Source organism: Oncorhynchus masou, chromosome 6, assembly GCF_036934945.1.
Source record: "Oncorhynchus masou masou isolate Uvic2021 chromosome 6, UVic_Omas_1.1, whole genome shotgun sequence".
NCBI lineage: Eukaryota > Metazoa > Chordata > Actinopteri > Salmoniformes > Salmonidae > Oncorhynchus > Oncorhynchus masou.
In genome coordinates, this window is record NC_088217.1 from 67,545,434 (window position 1) to 67,561,921 (window position 16,488).

At 45.0% G+C, this 16,488-nt stretch overlaps 1 protein-coding gene across 3 annotated transcripts in view; it reads right to left on the reverse strand.

Moving 5' to 3' along the window:
* The window catches only part of pdxkb (pyridoxal (pyridoxine, vitamin B6) kinase b), a 31,938-nt gene extending 26,971 nt beyond the window's left edge, over positions 1–4,967 (reverse strand). Inside the window, exon 1 of one of the 3 annotated variants that reach the window (XM_064969442.1) lies at positions 4,639–4,967. In XM_064969442.1, the coding sequence (XP_064825514.1) occupies positions 4,639–4,728 (90 nt within the window). In that variant the 5' untranslated portion in view covers positions 4,729–4,967. The remainder of the gene's footprint in view (positions 1–4,638) is intronic. The other 2 variants (XM_064969441.1, XM_064969443.1) reach the window with 2 other exon arrangements.
* Between the last annotated feature and the right edge of the window lie 11,521 nt (positions 4,968–16,488).

Sequence of the window (16,488 nt, forward strand, 5' to 3'; positions counted from 1 at the left end):
ATATGTATTGGACCAATAAAGCTGTTGAGTCAGTGACTAACAGTGAGGGTCTCCTGGGCTATTGGGGCCCATTTAACTTGAAATGAAACATAGCTAAATCCACCTGATATGGTGGGAATAGTCCACAAAGCAAGAACAGCCCTACACGTTTCAAATTACCAGCCATTTTACTTATATTTCGACTAGCAGTTTCAGATACCTGCACAATAGGGTTCCTGGTAGTCTTCAACTAAAATGACAGAATGTACCTGGTGAAAAGCCTCATGTTGACACTGACTCCTGCACTGTATTGAGCAGGCTACCCCAAGGGGATTTTTTTAACATGACTTGACCTTTCTATAAATAGAAGGCAATGGTTTTGACTTAGGGTACCCACACTAATAGATTTCACTTACATGACTTCACATGCACCAGATTGATATAACCATGGGCGTCCCGTCATTTTGAGCCCCACATGTAGCCTCTAACCTGTTTCAGAGAAATGTCATCATCAAATATTTTAAGAGCTTTCAATGTCTGCTTATATGCCCCCTTTATTTATCCAAAGGTTCTGACTTGGTGTCAGAAAGCAAAAAAGAGACCATGTTTGTATGCGGCTTTATTAACACAATAATAATTTTTTACATTGTTTGCAAACTGATAAGTGACACGTATTAATGCCAAAATAACATGCAACATGCCTGTTTGGCATTAATACGTGTCACATATCAGTTTGCAAACAATGTAATAAATAAATATGTTGTTAATAAAGCCACATACAAATATGGTCTCTTTTTTGCTTTCTTGAGTAAGGTAGCTCCAAAATGCCTAGCTCAGTGCTTTCTGTGGTGGTGGGGCAGCCAGCGGAATATACGGAGCGTAGGGGTTGGTAATGTTCTCTAGTTGCACCGTGATTGGCTCAGTGTCCAGTCACTAATGGGGACCCTACGTCACCGCAAAATCTAAAGGGAGAGCTTGAAATTTCACGCCCATTGGGTGCTGCTATAGATTTACAATAGAAGTGCCCATCCAAGAAGGCTCAACATCATTGGCCACAAATAAAATGATGTCAAATCACGTTATACAGTACCAGTCAAAAGTCTGGACACACCTACTCATTCAAGGGGTTTTATTCTACATTGTAGAATAATAGTGAAGATATCAAAACTATGAAATAACACATATGGAATCATATAGTAACCAAATCAAAATATATTTTATATTTGAGATTCTTCAAAGTAGCCACCCTTTGCTTTGATGACAACTTTGCACAAGCTTTGCATTCTCTCAACCAGCTTCATGAGGTAGCCACTTGGAATGCATTTCAATTAAAAGGTGTGCCTTGTTAAAAGTTAATTTGTGGAATTTCTTTCCTTCTTAATGTGTTTGAGCCAATCAGTTGTGTTGTGACAAGGTAGGGGTGGTATACTGAAGATCAAGTAACACACATCTCAACATCAACTGTTCAGAGGAGACCGTGTGAATCAGGCCTTCATAGTCGAATTGCTACAAGGAAACCACTACTAAAGGACAGCAATAAGAAGAAGAGACTTGCTTGTGCCAAGAAACACAATCAATGGACATTATACCAGTGGAAATCTGTCTTTGGTCTGATGAGTCCAAATTTGAGATTTTTGGTTCCAACTGCCGTGTCTTTGTGAGAAGCAGAGTAGGTGAACGGATGATCTCCACACATGTGGTTCCCACCATGAAGCATGGAAAAAGAGGTGTGATGGTGTGGGGGTGCATTGCTGGTGACACTGTCAGAGATTTATTTAGAATTCAAGGCACACTTAACCAGCATGGCTACCACAGCATTCTGCAGCGATACGCCATACCATCGGGTTTGCACTTAGTGGGACTATCACTCGTTTTTCAACAGGACAATGACCCAAAACACACCTCCAGGCTGTGTAAGGGCTATTTGACCAAGAAGGAGAGTGATGGAGTGCTGCATCAGATGACCTGACCTCCACAATCACCCAACCTCAACCCAATTGAGATGGTTTGGGATGAGTCAGACCACAGAGTGAAGGAAGAGCAGCCAACAAGTGATCAGCATATGTGGGAACTTATTCAAGTCTGATGGAAAAGCATTCCAGGTGAAGCTGGTTGAGAGAATGTCAAGAGTGTGCAAAGCTGTGATCAAAGCAAAGGGAGGCTACTTTGAAGAATCTAAAATCTAAAATATATTTATATTTGTTTAACACTTTTTGGATTGTTACATGATTCCATATGTGTTATTTCATAGTTTTGATGTCTTCACTATTAATCTACAATGTAGAACATAGTCAAAATACCTTGAATGAGTAGGTGTGTCCAAACTTTTGACTGGTACTTCATCTACCGTAGTTTTGATTGGACTGATAATTTCAACCTTTCAAAATCTTAGCTAGCAAGCTAGACAAGCGGTCATCATCATGAATCAAGTGGACAATCTACTGGCAAATCCTTTTCAATCCTTGTCATATGAAGATAAATTATAGATAAAACGTATTTGTGCTCCTCGGCCATTGGACATAAACATTATACAAAAAGTTAGAAATCGCAAATTCAACAATGAGTGGTTTGGAAGGAATCGGTGGCTAACTGCAAGTGTTGCAAAGCCATCACTAGCCTACTATTCAGTGGAGAGGGTGTGTGGTCCAAGTTTGGGTTTTAGGGTCTCTTTTCCTAGCTTAAAAGGATAAACACTCACATGCAACACCATGGGCCAGGTTGAATACATTGGCCATGCTGTCAGCCCAGCATGCCACTTTCAAAACAACTGGAAACTCGGAACAGCAAAATCTCAGACTTCAGTGAGTTCAAGACAACTGGGAACTCGGTAAAAAAACAAGCTTCAACTTGGAAAATAGGTTTTGAACAGTCATCCAACTCAGAATTCCAAGTTGGGAACTCTGGCCTCTTTCTTTTTGACCAGAAGATCACTAACGTCATGAATCAACCTTGTTTTTGTTGTTTTGAGTTCCCAGTTGTCTTGAAAGCACCATAAATCCAGAGAATGGAAGACTTTGATGACAAAGTTTGATGACAAAATTTGCCCACAAGAAGGTCCGCTGCACCACACCTTCCTGTTCAAATGATTGCAGCACAACAACGTGAGTCCAAAAATGTATTGTATGCTGCTGAATAAATCATGTCATATGCCAGGGACATATGTATACTGTAGCTAAGCAAGTAATAATAAGTGTATGTTGTGTAGTAAGCTGTTAGTAGCCATTGTGCCTCACCCTAATAATTTTGTCCCTTTCCCCTCATAACTTAGCCTACTGTTCTGATTTGCTGATGCACATGTAGCCTTAAGCCTGTTTAAGAGAAATGTCATCATTGAATATTGTAAGAGCTTTCATTGTCTGCTTAAATGTCCCCTTTATTTATCCTACGGTTCTGACTTGGTGTACAGGGATAATACTGTAAGAATGGCCCATATTCTGAATTCTGTCACTGTGCATTTCAAAAGTGCTGAACAAATAGTTATATTGAATATGTCCATCGAGGCTCGCTCATTAATGACTTAATCGAAATGGCGGATTGCCTCTTTGCCGCTTGTCGCCCCCTTATGCCATAGTTTGTACATCTCAATTGTCAGTAAAATCCACATTCATTTTAGCAAGTCAGCCATATCAGCTATGTTTTTACAAAGGCAGTAAATGAGGCTAAATTAACTGTTTTGCTGCCAGACAAGGCTCCACTGATAGCCAGGCGTAGCAGTGGAAAAGAAAGCTCTGCTGTTGGGACAGCTTTGTGTAGGCCCTACCAGTTTGTGGGCCCCATTTGTCACCGTCATAGTGCAATTAATGTATTGTTTAGTGTTGTGTAGTGTAGTGGCTTTGCTGGCATGCATCCCAAAAAAATGTGGGGAGTTTGCTCCACCAAGATGTACATGTTAAAGTCGCCAGTGAATATAAACAGTTAGTGAATTGCTTTTGGCCTCAGGGTTTAATCAAGATAATTATATTACAAGCTCCTGTCTCCTCCTTAGTGACGTCAGTCAGAGGAATATATGCTAAATACGTCAGTTATCCATGCAGAATCTCTCTGCTGTCTTTCTTAACTGATAGAACAGCAGAAACAGAGGATTTCCCAGCTAATTGAGGACAGCAGAAACGGAGGATTTCCCAGCTAATTGAAATGCCTTTACGGTCATCGTCTATGACAGACCTGTACATTTGGATGACAATCAACTGTCCATGGAAATAATGACCACCCTGGTACCCAAATCACAGCAGTGTCTAATGTGAGGAGGAGGATGAGAAAAAAGGGGATGTCATGATGGTATTGATTATGAGGAGGACGAGGGTGAACGGATGACACGCGGACCCTATTGATGAGATTGCATTGCTGCAAGAGTCAAATCCGAATGTTCTTCACGAATATCCCATACATCCATTCTTCAGTGCTGTGCCTAATCCGACAGGCATGATCATGGAACGAATATTCTCGCCATAACAATATGTCTGATGATTGTTACATGTAAAATATACTATCATCTCTATTTCCTTTGAGCGTGCAGGGATTGTCAGCGCCAAAAGGGTATTTGCCATGTGACCTTTTGCTACCTGCAAGCGTGCACAATTGTCTCTACTCAATAAATAGAATGAAATACCGTTACATTAGCCCATCAAAACATTGAATCAGAATAGAATAGATTCCTACCTGTAACGGAAATGATGCCGATTTATTGCCAACATATCCCCTGACAACATGACTCTGAATTGACAATACTCTGCATTCCATTTCGTGCATAAAGTTATAATAACACACGCTACACAATCCGCGCAAAACAAACGCAGGTTTTGTGTTCAGGGCTGCACGTAAAAGCAGCGATCCCGAGTCCACAATCCAAGGTGTTTTCAGTGAGGGTAAAATCAGAATCCAGCCACTAAACTGAAGGACATGGAACCCACACAGAAACGCTCATTGAAGAGACACATCGTTATTCTTCAGGCATTCGTGACGGACACCTAAATCCACTGACATCACAAGCGCAATAATGGAACGGACGTGACAGCAATATTGTGAAATAGAAAAAAGCGTGTTGCTTCTATGCAAACCACCCGTAGTCCTTTATGATGGTATCTGTGGATTTCAAGGGCAGGTGTTGTGCGCAGCCAGGAAGCAGTGGGCTAATTCGAATGAAATCAATACAAATGTTATAGGTAGAGCCCTACACTAATTTGTAGCCAGGGATTTTGTAACTATATATGTATTAATGGGAGCAAAGAACCCGGTCTAACAGGACTTTAATGGGAGCAAGCAGAGCGAGGATACTAGGCATTTCTTTGGAGCAAGAGGCAGTGTGTGAATCGGGTTGGGGGGTCCTTCATTATGTTACACATTATGGTCAGTGCTATCTGGGATGCTTGGGACGTTCCTACACCATAGCCGCGAGAAGAAGTTGTGCTGAGGGTGAGGCAGCACCCCCTGAAACATCGGAATTCAAAAGAATCATATGAATATGAATAAAAATGTTATAAAGTAGTGCACTGGGCCTTTACTAGTCCTGTAAAGTTATATGCAAAGACCCAAAACATGCCCACAACAAATTAAATATTTTTCTTGATCAAATAAGATGGAAAACAACCACTTTTTGTGCAGTATTACTTTACCATACTTACAAACCACTTGATGTAAATCTACATTACTGTATTGTACATAGGCTAGTCATCTAGATTTGTACCTGTAGACTTTCCATCACCATAAAGAAAAGCAATGCACAATACAGTAACTGAGTACATTGAAATATCAAGTGGTTTATGACGATGTGATGAGATGTGGCTGGCTCATTTGGTAGAGCATGGTGCTTACAATGCTAGGGTTGTGGATTCAATTCCCAAGGGGGACCAGAAAGAAAATGCTCACTGCTGTAAGTTCGTCTGGATAAGAGCATCTAGTAAAAGGAATGAATAGACCATTTCAGTTTCCACATAGAAATAAGTGTCACGGTCGTGATTAAAGACTTGCCAAGGCGCAGCGTGCATAGAGTTCCACATGTTTATGAACCTTCAACAAAACACAGAACGAACAGTGAAAGTCATGGTGCACAATAACACTCACACAACCCAGGTGGGAACAATGGAGAACTTAAGTATGATCCCCAATTAGAGACAACGATAATCCGCTGCCTCTAATTGGGAAACATACCAAGCACACCAACATAGAAATAGGAAAACTAGAACACCCCTCCTAGTCACGCCCTGACCTACAACACCATAGAGAACCAAGGGTGACACTAAGTTGAATTTGCAAGAAACTGGAAAATGTATATCAAGCAAGTATTATCAGATTAACTGTTTTGTACAGATAATTATGAGACTCAAGTTACAAATTCTGGTAAACACTCAGATACAAATACATTTAGTAAAATAAAAATCACAAAAGTAGTGCACGGGGTCTTTACTAGTCCTGTGTTAGCTGACAGATATAGACTTCTGTAATGCAGGCCAATTGTTTTTGCAGCACGCCCACCTCCAAACTACTTACCGCAGCTATGCCCTACCCTAAACCCTAATCCTAACCTTAACCAGAACCAGAACCCTTACCATAACCATTGTACATTTAAACTTCAATGGGGGAGGGACATCTATACTTGATTGGCCAATTACATGGAAAGGCTTTTTGTGGCGTCAAATACAAATACACAACACAATATATTACACGCAGCATGGAAAACTGGAAAGTTAGTACACAAGTCACACATTTAGGCTACATTTTCACATGTTCAAAGTCTCTGCGGCCTACTGTCTGACCGTGTACTGGGCCTGCATCATCCTATGTCCCACTGTTCAGCAGCCCGATGGCTGATGGTATGAAACTTGCCTTGCTCCTGTTCTTGCTGAACAGTTGGGGCCCTCATGGAGGGCAGCAGCTCAAAACATTGGGATTGTGTGTGGGGTCCTCTATGATGTGTGCTTGGCCTTGTCCCTTGTCGGTTTATCATAGAGGCCCTGACACCCCCTCCACTGCAGCGTTGTGAACGTCCTCTATCAGAAATAGTAGGGGAGATGGGGAATGGTGCTAATGAATGGGCTCTCTGAATGGTCACGCCTACATAATGATGTGAACATAGACTAGAGTGATTCAATGGAAGATGTATGGATATGAATGTACAGTAGGATATTGAGAATGTGATACTGACTGGGAACAGGACAGTATAACCCCATCACTGGGAGGTAATGGGACCTGTAGCAGCCTTTAGATAATTACACATACATACACACACGTAATAGAGGCCACTGAATCAAGCCAAGCCAGACTCGACTGATGCACTCTTTTCACAGTGTGATAGGATTTCATGTAGGCTAGTCTAGACACTGTCTGGCTGGAAAGTGATGATACTAAAAAAGAAAAAATATTTCACAGTATTTCTTCTCAACTAGACTAGAAATAGTGGATCATTATCGAGCAGCAAATTATTCAGAGCACTAACCCAATGTACAGAGAGGAAGGTCAATAAGTTGACCAAGTCAAGGCAAGGGATTTTTCTAAATTTGTCACTCGCCATTCCTCGGATCTAACTCCTCGCCGCCTTCTCGACCATATTGGAGGACAAGGTCCAAGGTCTCGCGAACATTTTCCAATTTGTTTTGAGAAGGAGGCAAGGTGAGAAGATGTGAACAGGTGTCACGCTGCTTGCTTAGCCGTACCTCTTTTTAAATTTCAAGCTAAGGAGCGAGCTTCACAAATCCCCATCTGCTACACACTCACCCCCCAAACGGACTCCACAGCGACCCCAACTATTGCGCTAACCAATCACCATTATAACAGACATCATTATAATGGATGCATCTAAGCCGGATGGATGTGGTTATTTGAGGTATTCATTCTGACTGTGCGTGCTGTTCGGTTCTGATTGCTGAGTCATACAGTCTTTATCTGCACAGTCGTGACTGAGAGCTGAGAGCTGAGAGGAGGAGGAAGAGGAGGGGATTAAAAGGGGAGCCTAACTTTGGCTTCGTGATATTACTGTACCCAAAGCTGTGAAATTGAATCAACGCTACCAAACTACCCAACACTTCAGCTACGATTTAGCTTTTAGTTAGCTGTCTTCATTGGCGATTGGGTTACTCTGTATGAGCATGGTTCTCATAGTTTAATTGTAGCCATGACTGTGTCACAGGCTATGTGGACAATTCTACGTCCAGGTCTCTTTCTCAATCCATCTTTCCTCGATTCCTCGCAGCCTCTCTCCTCATCTCCTTCTTCAAAATTCATTGGAGGGAGGGATCGTGGACAGTCTCCATCAATGCAGTTGAGAAGGAAGCTTGGAGATAGGATGCGAATAATCACAAATCACATTGGAAAGACACATTTAGATACTGTATATCCCATCGAGAACCCCTTTAGCTGTAGGGTTAAACAAAGAAAAAGGTTCTGACATCTGCTGGTAAGATATTTCTACAACATCCTAGTCCTCATTTATGAATGCCCTCTCCTTATTCCTACACATGTTTGGGTGAGTCGTTGAAAGAGGAAGACCGTTCACATACACATGGCCAGTGGCGACCCATCATTCAGGACAGATGGGGCAGATTAGGTTATTTTGGCATTAAAACGTGTCACATATCAGTTTGAAAACATGTATTGAGTTGATAAAGCTGTACACAAACATGGTCTCTTTTTTGCTTGTTTGAGTTAGGCAGCTCCAAAATGCATTTTTTCAGCCTAGCTCAGTTCCTTCTGTGATTAATTGGCTCATTCATCTCCCTCCTCTCCCCTGTAACTATTCCCCAAGTCGTTGCTGTCAATGAGAATGTGTTCTCAGTCAACTTACCTGGTAAAATGAGAGTAAAATAAATAAATTAAATTAAATAAAATGGAGAGGTAGCCAGTGGAATATACAGAGCGTAGGGGTTGGTAATGTTCTCTAGTTGCGCTATGATTGGCTCAGTGTTCTGACACTCATGGGGACACGACGTCACCGCAAAATCTACAGGGAGAGCAAGAAAGTTCAAGCCCCCTTGGGTGCTGCCATAGATTTACATTTGAAGTGCCCATCCAAGAAGGCTTAAGGTCATTGGCCACAGATAAAAATGATTTCAAATCACGTTATATCTACCGTAGCTTTGATTGGACTGACCATGTCAACATCATACTTTCAAAATCTTAGCCAGCAAGCTAGACATGCAGTCATCATCAGGAATCACATCGACAATCTACTGGCAAATCCTTTTAAATCCTTGTCATATGAAGATAAATTATACTGTAGATAAAATGTATCTGTGCTCATTGGCCATTGGACATAAACAGTGACTAACTGCGAGCGTTGCAAAGCAATCACTATTTTGCTTCCCCTGCTATTCAGTGGAGAGGGCATGTGGTCCAAGTCTGGGTTTAAGGGTGTAACGATTCTCTTCTTCCTCTTCCTCTGAAGAAGAGGTGTAGCAGGGATCGGACCAAGACGCAGCGTAGTTATAATTAATGGTTCTTTTAATAACAAAGCTATACATGAAATAGACTACAAAACAAGAAACATGAAAACCCGAAACAGTCCCGTGTGGTACAAACACTGATACAGGAGACAACCACCCACAAAACCCAACACAAAACAGGCTACTTAAATATGGTTCCCAATCAGAGACAATGACCAACACCTACCTCTGATTGAGAACCATATCAGGCCAAACATAGAAAAAGACAAACCAGACACACAACATAGAATGCCCACCCAGCTCACATCCTGACCAACACTAAAACAAGGAAAAGAACACAAGAACGATGGTCAGAACGTGACAGTACCCCCCCCCCCCAAGGTGCGGACTCCGACCGCACAACCTAAACCTATAGGGGAGGGTCTGGGTGAGCATCTGTCCGCGGTGGCGGCTCTGGCGCTGGACGTGGACCCCACTCCATAATTGTCTTAGTCCACCTCTTTAGCGTCCCTTGAGTGGCGACCCTCACCGCTGACCTTGGCCTAGGAACCCTAACAACGGGCCCCACTGGACTGAGGGGCAGCTCCGGACTGAGGGGTAGCTCAGGACTGAGGGGAAGCTCGGGACTGAGGGGAAGCTCGGGACTGAGGGGAAGCTCGGGACTGAGGGGAAGCTCGGGACTGAGAGGAAGCTCAGGCGGGTGATGGATCTGGCAGATCCTGGCTGGCTGGTGGTTCTGGCAGATCCTGGCTGACTGGTGGTCCCGGCAGATCCTGGCTGACTGGCAGTTCTGGCAGATCCTGGCTGACTGGCAGTTCCTGGCTGACTGGTGGTTCCGGCAGATCCTGGCTGACTGGCAGCTCTGGCAGATCCTGGCTGACTGGCGGTCCTGGCTGAATGGTGGATCCTGGCAGACTGGCGGATCCTGGCTGACTGACAGCTCTGGCAGATCCTGGCTGACTGGCAGTTCTGGCAGATCCTGGCTGACTGGCAGTTCTGGCAGATCCTGGCTGACTGGCAGTTCCTGGCTGACTAGCGGATCCTGGCTGACTGGCGGATCTGACGGATCCTGGCAGACTGGCGGCTCTGGCGGATCCTGGCTGACTGGCGGCATTGGCGGCTCCTGGCTGACTGGCGGCTTCTGGCTGACTGGCGGCACTGGCGGCTCCTGGCTGACAGGTGGTACTGGTGGCTCCTGGCTGACAGGCGGCACTGGCGGCTCCTTGCAGACTGGCGGCACTGGCGGCTCCTTGCAGACTGGCGGCACTGGCGGCGCTGGGCAGACTGGCGGCACTGGCGGCGCTGGGCAGATGGGTGGCACAGGCGGCGCTGGGCAGACTGGCGACTCTGATGGCGCTGGGCAGACAGGTAGCTCAGGCGGCGCTGGGCAGACTGGCGACTCTGATGGCGCTGGGCAGACGGTAAGCTCCGGCAACGCTGGAGAGGAAGGATCTGGCAGCGCTGGACTGAGGAGCTCTGGCGCCTCTGGAATGAGGGGCTCTGGCGCCTCTGGAATGAGGTGCGGGAGCTCTGGCAGCGCCGGACAGGCGGGAGACTCTGGCTGCGCTGGAGAGGAGGAAGGCTCTGGCAGCGCTGGACTGAGGAGCTCTGGCGCCTCTGGAATGAGGGGCTCTGGCGCCTCTGGAATGAGGGGCGGGAGCTCTGGCAGCGCCGGACAGGCGGGAGACTCCGGCTGCGCTGGAGAGGAGGAAGGCTCTAGCAGCGCTGGATAGGCGAGACGCACTATAGGCCTGATGTGTGGTGCCGGCACTGGTGGTACTGGGCCGAGGACACGCACCTCAGGGCGAGTGCGGGGAGGAGAAACAGGGAGTACTGGGCTCTGGACACGCATAGGAAGCCTGGTGCGGGGGGCTGCCACCAGAGGGCTGGTGCGTGTAGGTGGCACGGGATAGACCGGACCGTGCAGGTGCACGAGAGCTCTTGAGCATCGAGCCTGCCCAACCTTACCTGGCTCGATGCCCACTCTAGCCCGGCCGATAAGAGGAGCTGGTATGTACCGCACTGGGTTATGCATCCGCACTGGAGACACCGTGCGCTCCACAGCATAACACGGTGCCTGCCCGGTCTTTCTTGCTCTCCGGTAAGCACAGGAAGTTGGCGCAGGTCTCCTAACTGGCTTCGCCATACTCCCTGTGTGCCTCCCCCCAAGAAATATTTGGGGCTGACTCTCGGGCTTTCTACCGCGCCGCCGTGCTCGCTTCGCCAACCTCATTCTCCTGTGACCTTCCTCGCCCTGCTCCATCGAATCCCAGGCGGGCTCCGGCACTCTCCCTGGGTCGACCGCCCACCTGTCTATCTCTTCCCAAGTTGTGTAGTCCAGATTCTGCTCCCATGTTCCGAAATCCTGACATCGCTGCCTCTCCTGCTCCTCGTAATGCCGCCTCTCTGTTTTCGCTGCCTCCAGCTCTGCTTTGGGGCGGCGATATTCCCCAGCCTGTTCCCAGGGTCCCACTCTGTTCAATATCTGTACCCAAGTCCATGAGTCTTTTGATGCTGGCTGCTTGGTCCTGTTGTGGTGGGTGGTTCTGTAACGATTCTCTTCTTCCTCTGAAGAAGAGGTGTAGCAGGGATCGGACCAAGACGCAGCGTAGTTATAATTCATGGTTCTTTTAATAACGAAGCTATACATGAAATAGACTACAAAACAAGAAACATGAAAACCCGAAACAGCCCTGCGTGGTACAAACACTGACACAGGAGACAACCACCCACAAAACCCAACACAAAACAGGCTACCTAAATATGGTTCCCAATCAGAGACAATGACTAACACCTGCCTCTGATTGAGAACCATATCAGGCCAAACATAGAAATAGACAAACCAGACACACAACATAGAATGCCCAACCAGCTCACGTCCTGACCAACACTAAAACAAGGAAAACACACAAGAACGATGGTCAGAACGTGACAAAGGGCTTAAAACATCTGTCTGAAAGGGTCTGTTTTCCAAGCTGAAAAGAATAAACATTCATGTAACACCATGGGCCAGAGAAGGTTGAATACATTGGCCATGCTGTCAATCCAGCATGACTTCTGCCTCATTCAAAACAATTAGAAACTCGGAACTGGGAAATCTCAGACTTCAGTGAGTTCAAGACATCTGGGAACTCTGAAAAAAAAACAAGCTCCGACTGGGAAAATAGGTTTTGAAAGGTCATCCAACTCGGGAACTCAGGCCTCTTTCTAGAGTTCCGACCTGAAGATCACTGATGTCATGATTCGACCAGTCGTCTTGAAAGCACCATAAATCCAGAGAATGACAGACTTTGATGACAAAGTTTCATGGCAAAATTTGCACACAAGATGGACTGCCGTGCCTTCCTGTTTAAGTGAGCACAGCACAATGGTGAGTCCAAAAATGTATTGTATGCTGCGTCATAAATTATGTAATATGCCAGGAGATACAGTGCATTCGGTAAGTATTGAGACCCCTTGACTTATTCCACATTTTGTTACGTTGCAGCCTTATTCTAAAATGTATTCAATATTTTTTCCCTCATCAATCTACACACAATACCCCATAATGACAAAGCAAAAGCAGGATTTTATTAAATGTTTGCACATTTATAAAAAAAAAGAAAAAACATTTACATAAGTATTCAGACCCTTTACTCAGTACTTTGTTGAAGCACCTTTTGCATCGATTACAGAATCTTCTTGGGTATACCTGTATTTGAGGAGTTTCTCCCATTCTTCTCTGCAGATCCTCTCAAGCTTTGTAAGGTCGGATGGGAAGAATCCCTGCACAGCTATTGTTAGGTCTCTCCAGAGATGTTCGATGGGGTTCAAGTTCGGGCTCTGGCTTGTCACTCAAGGACATTCAGAGACCTATCCCGAAGCCACTCCTGCGTTGTCTTGGCTGTGTGCTTTGCGTCGTTGTCCTCTTGGAAGGTCAACCCTCACCCAGACTGAGGTCCTGAGCGCTCTGGAGCAGGTTTTCATCAGGGATCTCTCTGTACTTTGTCTGTTTATCTTTCCCTCAATCCTGACTAGTCTCCCAGTACCTGCCGCTGAAAAACATCCCCACAGCATGATGCTGCCACCACCGTGCTTCACCGTAGGGATGGTGCCAGGTTTCCTCCAGAAGTGACGCTTGGCAATCAGAATAAAATAATTCAATCTTGGTTTCATCAGACCAAAGAATCTTGTTTCTCATGGTCTGAGAGTCCTTTAAGTGCCTTTCGGCAAACTCCAAGCGGGCTTGTCATGTGCCTTTTACTGAGGAGTCGCGGCAGAGGTGGTTGTCCTTTTGGAAGGTTCTCCCTACTCCACAAAAGAACTCTGGAGTTCTGTCATAGTGACCATCGGGTTCTTGGTCACCTCTCTAAAATGTCTAAAAACCTCTTTGTCATTATGGGATATTGTGTGTAGATTAATGATAATATACAGTGGGGCAAATCCCAGAACCACACGGGGGGACCTAGTGAATGACCTGCAGAGAGCTGGGACCAAAGTAACAAAGCCTACCATCAGTAACACACTACGCCTCCAGGGACTCAAATCCTGCAGTGCCAGACGTGTCCCCCTGCTTAAGCCAGTACATGTCCAGGCCCGTCTGAAGTTTGCTAGAGAGCATTTGGATGATCCAGAAGAAGATTGGGAGAATGTCATATGGTCAGATGAAACCAAAATATAACTTTTTGGTAAAAACTCAACTCGTCGTGTTTGGAAGACAAAGAATGCTCAGTTGCATCCAAAGAACACCATACCTACTGTGAAGCATGGGGGTAGTAACATCATGCTATGGGGCTGTTTTTCTGCAAAGGGACCAGGACGACTGATCCGTGTAAAGGAAAGAATGAATGGGCCATGTATTGTGGGATTTTGAGTGAAAACCTCTTTCCATCAGCAAGGGCATTGAAGATGAAACGTGGCTGGGTCTTTCAGCATGACAATGATCCCAAACACACCGCCCGGGGAACGAAGGAGTGGCTTCGTAAGAAGTATTTCAAGGTCCTGGAGTGGTCTAGCCAGTCTCCAGATCTCAACCCCATAGAAAATCTTTGGAGGGAGTTGAAAGTCTGTGTTGCCCAGCAACAGCCCCAAAACATCACTGCTCTAGAGGAGATCTGCATGGAGGAATGGGCCAAAATACCAGCAACAGTGTGTGAAAACCTTGTAAAAACTTACAGAAATCGTTTGACCTCTGTCATTGCCAACAAAGAGTATATAAAAAGGAATTGAGATAAACTTTTGTTATTGACCAAATAGTTATTTTCCACCATAATTTGCAAATAAATTCATTAAAAATCCTACAATCCTCAATTTTCTGTTTTTTTTTCTCATTTTGTCTGTCATAGTTGAAGTGTATCTATGATGAACATTACAGGCCTCTCTCATATTTTTAAGTGGGAGAACTTGCACAATTGGTGGCTGATTAAATACTTTTTTGCCCCACTGTATATATATTTTTAATCCATTTTAGAATAAGGCTATAATGTAACAAAATGTGAAGGGGTCTGAATACTTTCTGAATGCACTGTATGCATACTGTAGCTAAGAAAGTAATAATAAGTGTATGTTGTTTAGTATGTTGTTAGTAGCCCTTGTGCCTCACCCTAATAATTTGGTCCCTTTCCCCATCATAACTTAACCTACTGTTCTGACTTGGTGGTACACATGTAGCCTATAGACTGTTTTATAGAAATGTCATCATCAAATATTGTAAGAGCTTTCATTGTCTGCTTCAATACCCCTTTATTTATCATACGATTCTGACTGGGTGTACATGGTGAATACTGTAAGAACGGCCCATGTTCTGAATGATGTCACTGTACAATTCAAAAGTGCTGAACAAATAGTTATTTTGACCTCATCCGTCTTAGCTCACTCATTAATGTCTTATTCGAAATTACGGATTGCCTCTTATCTGCTCATCGTTCCCTTATGCCATAGTTTGTACATCTCAATTGTCAGTAAAATCCACTATTTGTTTAAGCAAGTCAGCCATACCAGCTTTGTTTTTACAAAGGCAGTAAATGAGGCTGAATGAACTGGTTCGCTGCCAGACAAGGCTCCACTGATAGCCAAGGTGTAGCAATGGTTAGGATTCACTCCATGGTGCTGAAAAGAAAGCTCTGCTGTTGGGACAGCTTTATGTAGGCCCTAACAGTTTGGGGGCACCGTTTATCACCAGTATAGTGCAATTAATGTATTGTTTAGTGTTGTGTAGTGGCTTTGCTGGCATGTTGTTTTTTTTGTTGCGCCAGCATGATTTATTTTCTAAAATCGCCACCGCATATGGCCATACACCCACACATGTAAAGACACCGAAGCACCACCCACGGAAACAAGACACAGGAAGCAGAGGAAAAGGGTCAAACACTAAAGGGTTCTCCAATAATGGAACTCATCGTCCCTCCACTCCTTGGTGACACAGTACTGCTATTGGTGGCGTTAGATCACTAGAGGTGCTGCTCACTATACAATTACTAACGTATAGTATTTTATTTTAGTCATACACTTAGACTCAGATAAGTACGCATCGAAGATCTTGCCTGTTGACAATAGAGAAACCTTCCTCCTATACAGTATGCACCAATGTTCAGTCACTCACTGCACAATTCAAATGACTGAGCATTCCCCAGATGCATGGCCTCCTTACATCCATCTCTATTAGCCTGTACACCTGACTGACCACATCATATGGAACAGCCAGTAAGTAGGCTTATGACCTTTCACCTTACAACCACAGACCCACCACGCCCTCCCTAATTCCCCCAACACCTGTAGCAGCAATGTGACCTGAGTGTCTTCCCAGAATACTCCACTGTAACCTTACCCGCGAGGTCGAGGAGCTTTCAGACGTTACTTGATCCCCCCTTTATGTGGCATGGCACACTGGTGTTGCACCTGCTCAGGTGTCCCATTCTCTCCATCAGGGTGTGGCCAGAGGAGGGAGGGGGAGAGGGAGAGAGAGGTAGAGAGAGAGAAGGAGAGAGAGAGAGAGAGAGAGAGAGGTAGAGAGAGAGAGAGAGAGAGAGAGAGAGAGAGAGAGAGAGAGAGAGAGAGAGAGAGAGAGAGAGTGGTCTGTCTCCCATCGCTCCAACCAGCCTCCAGTGGTGGTCATCTTACTACCATGGGGCCAAGATGATTAGCTGGGTGAGGAGAT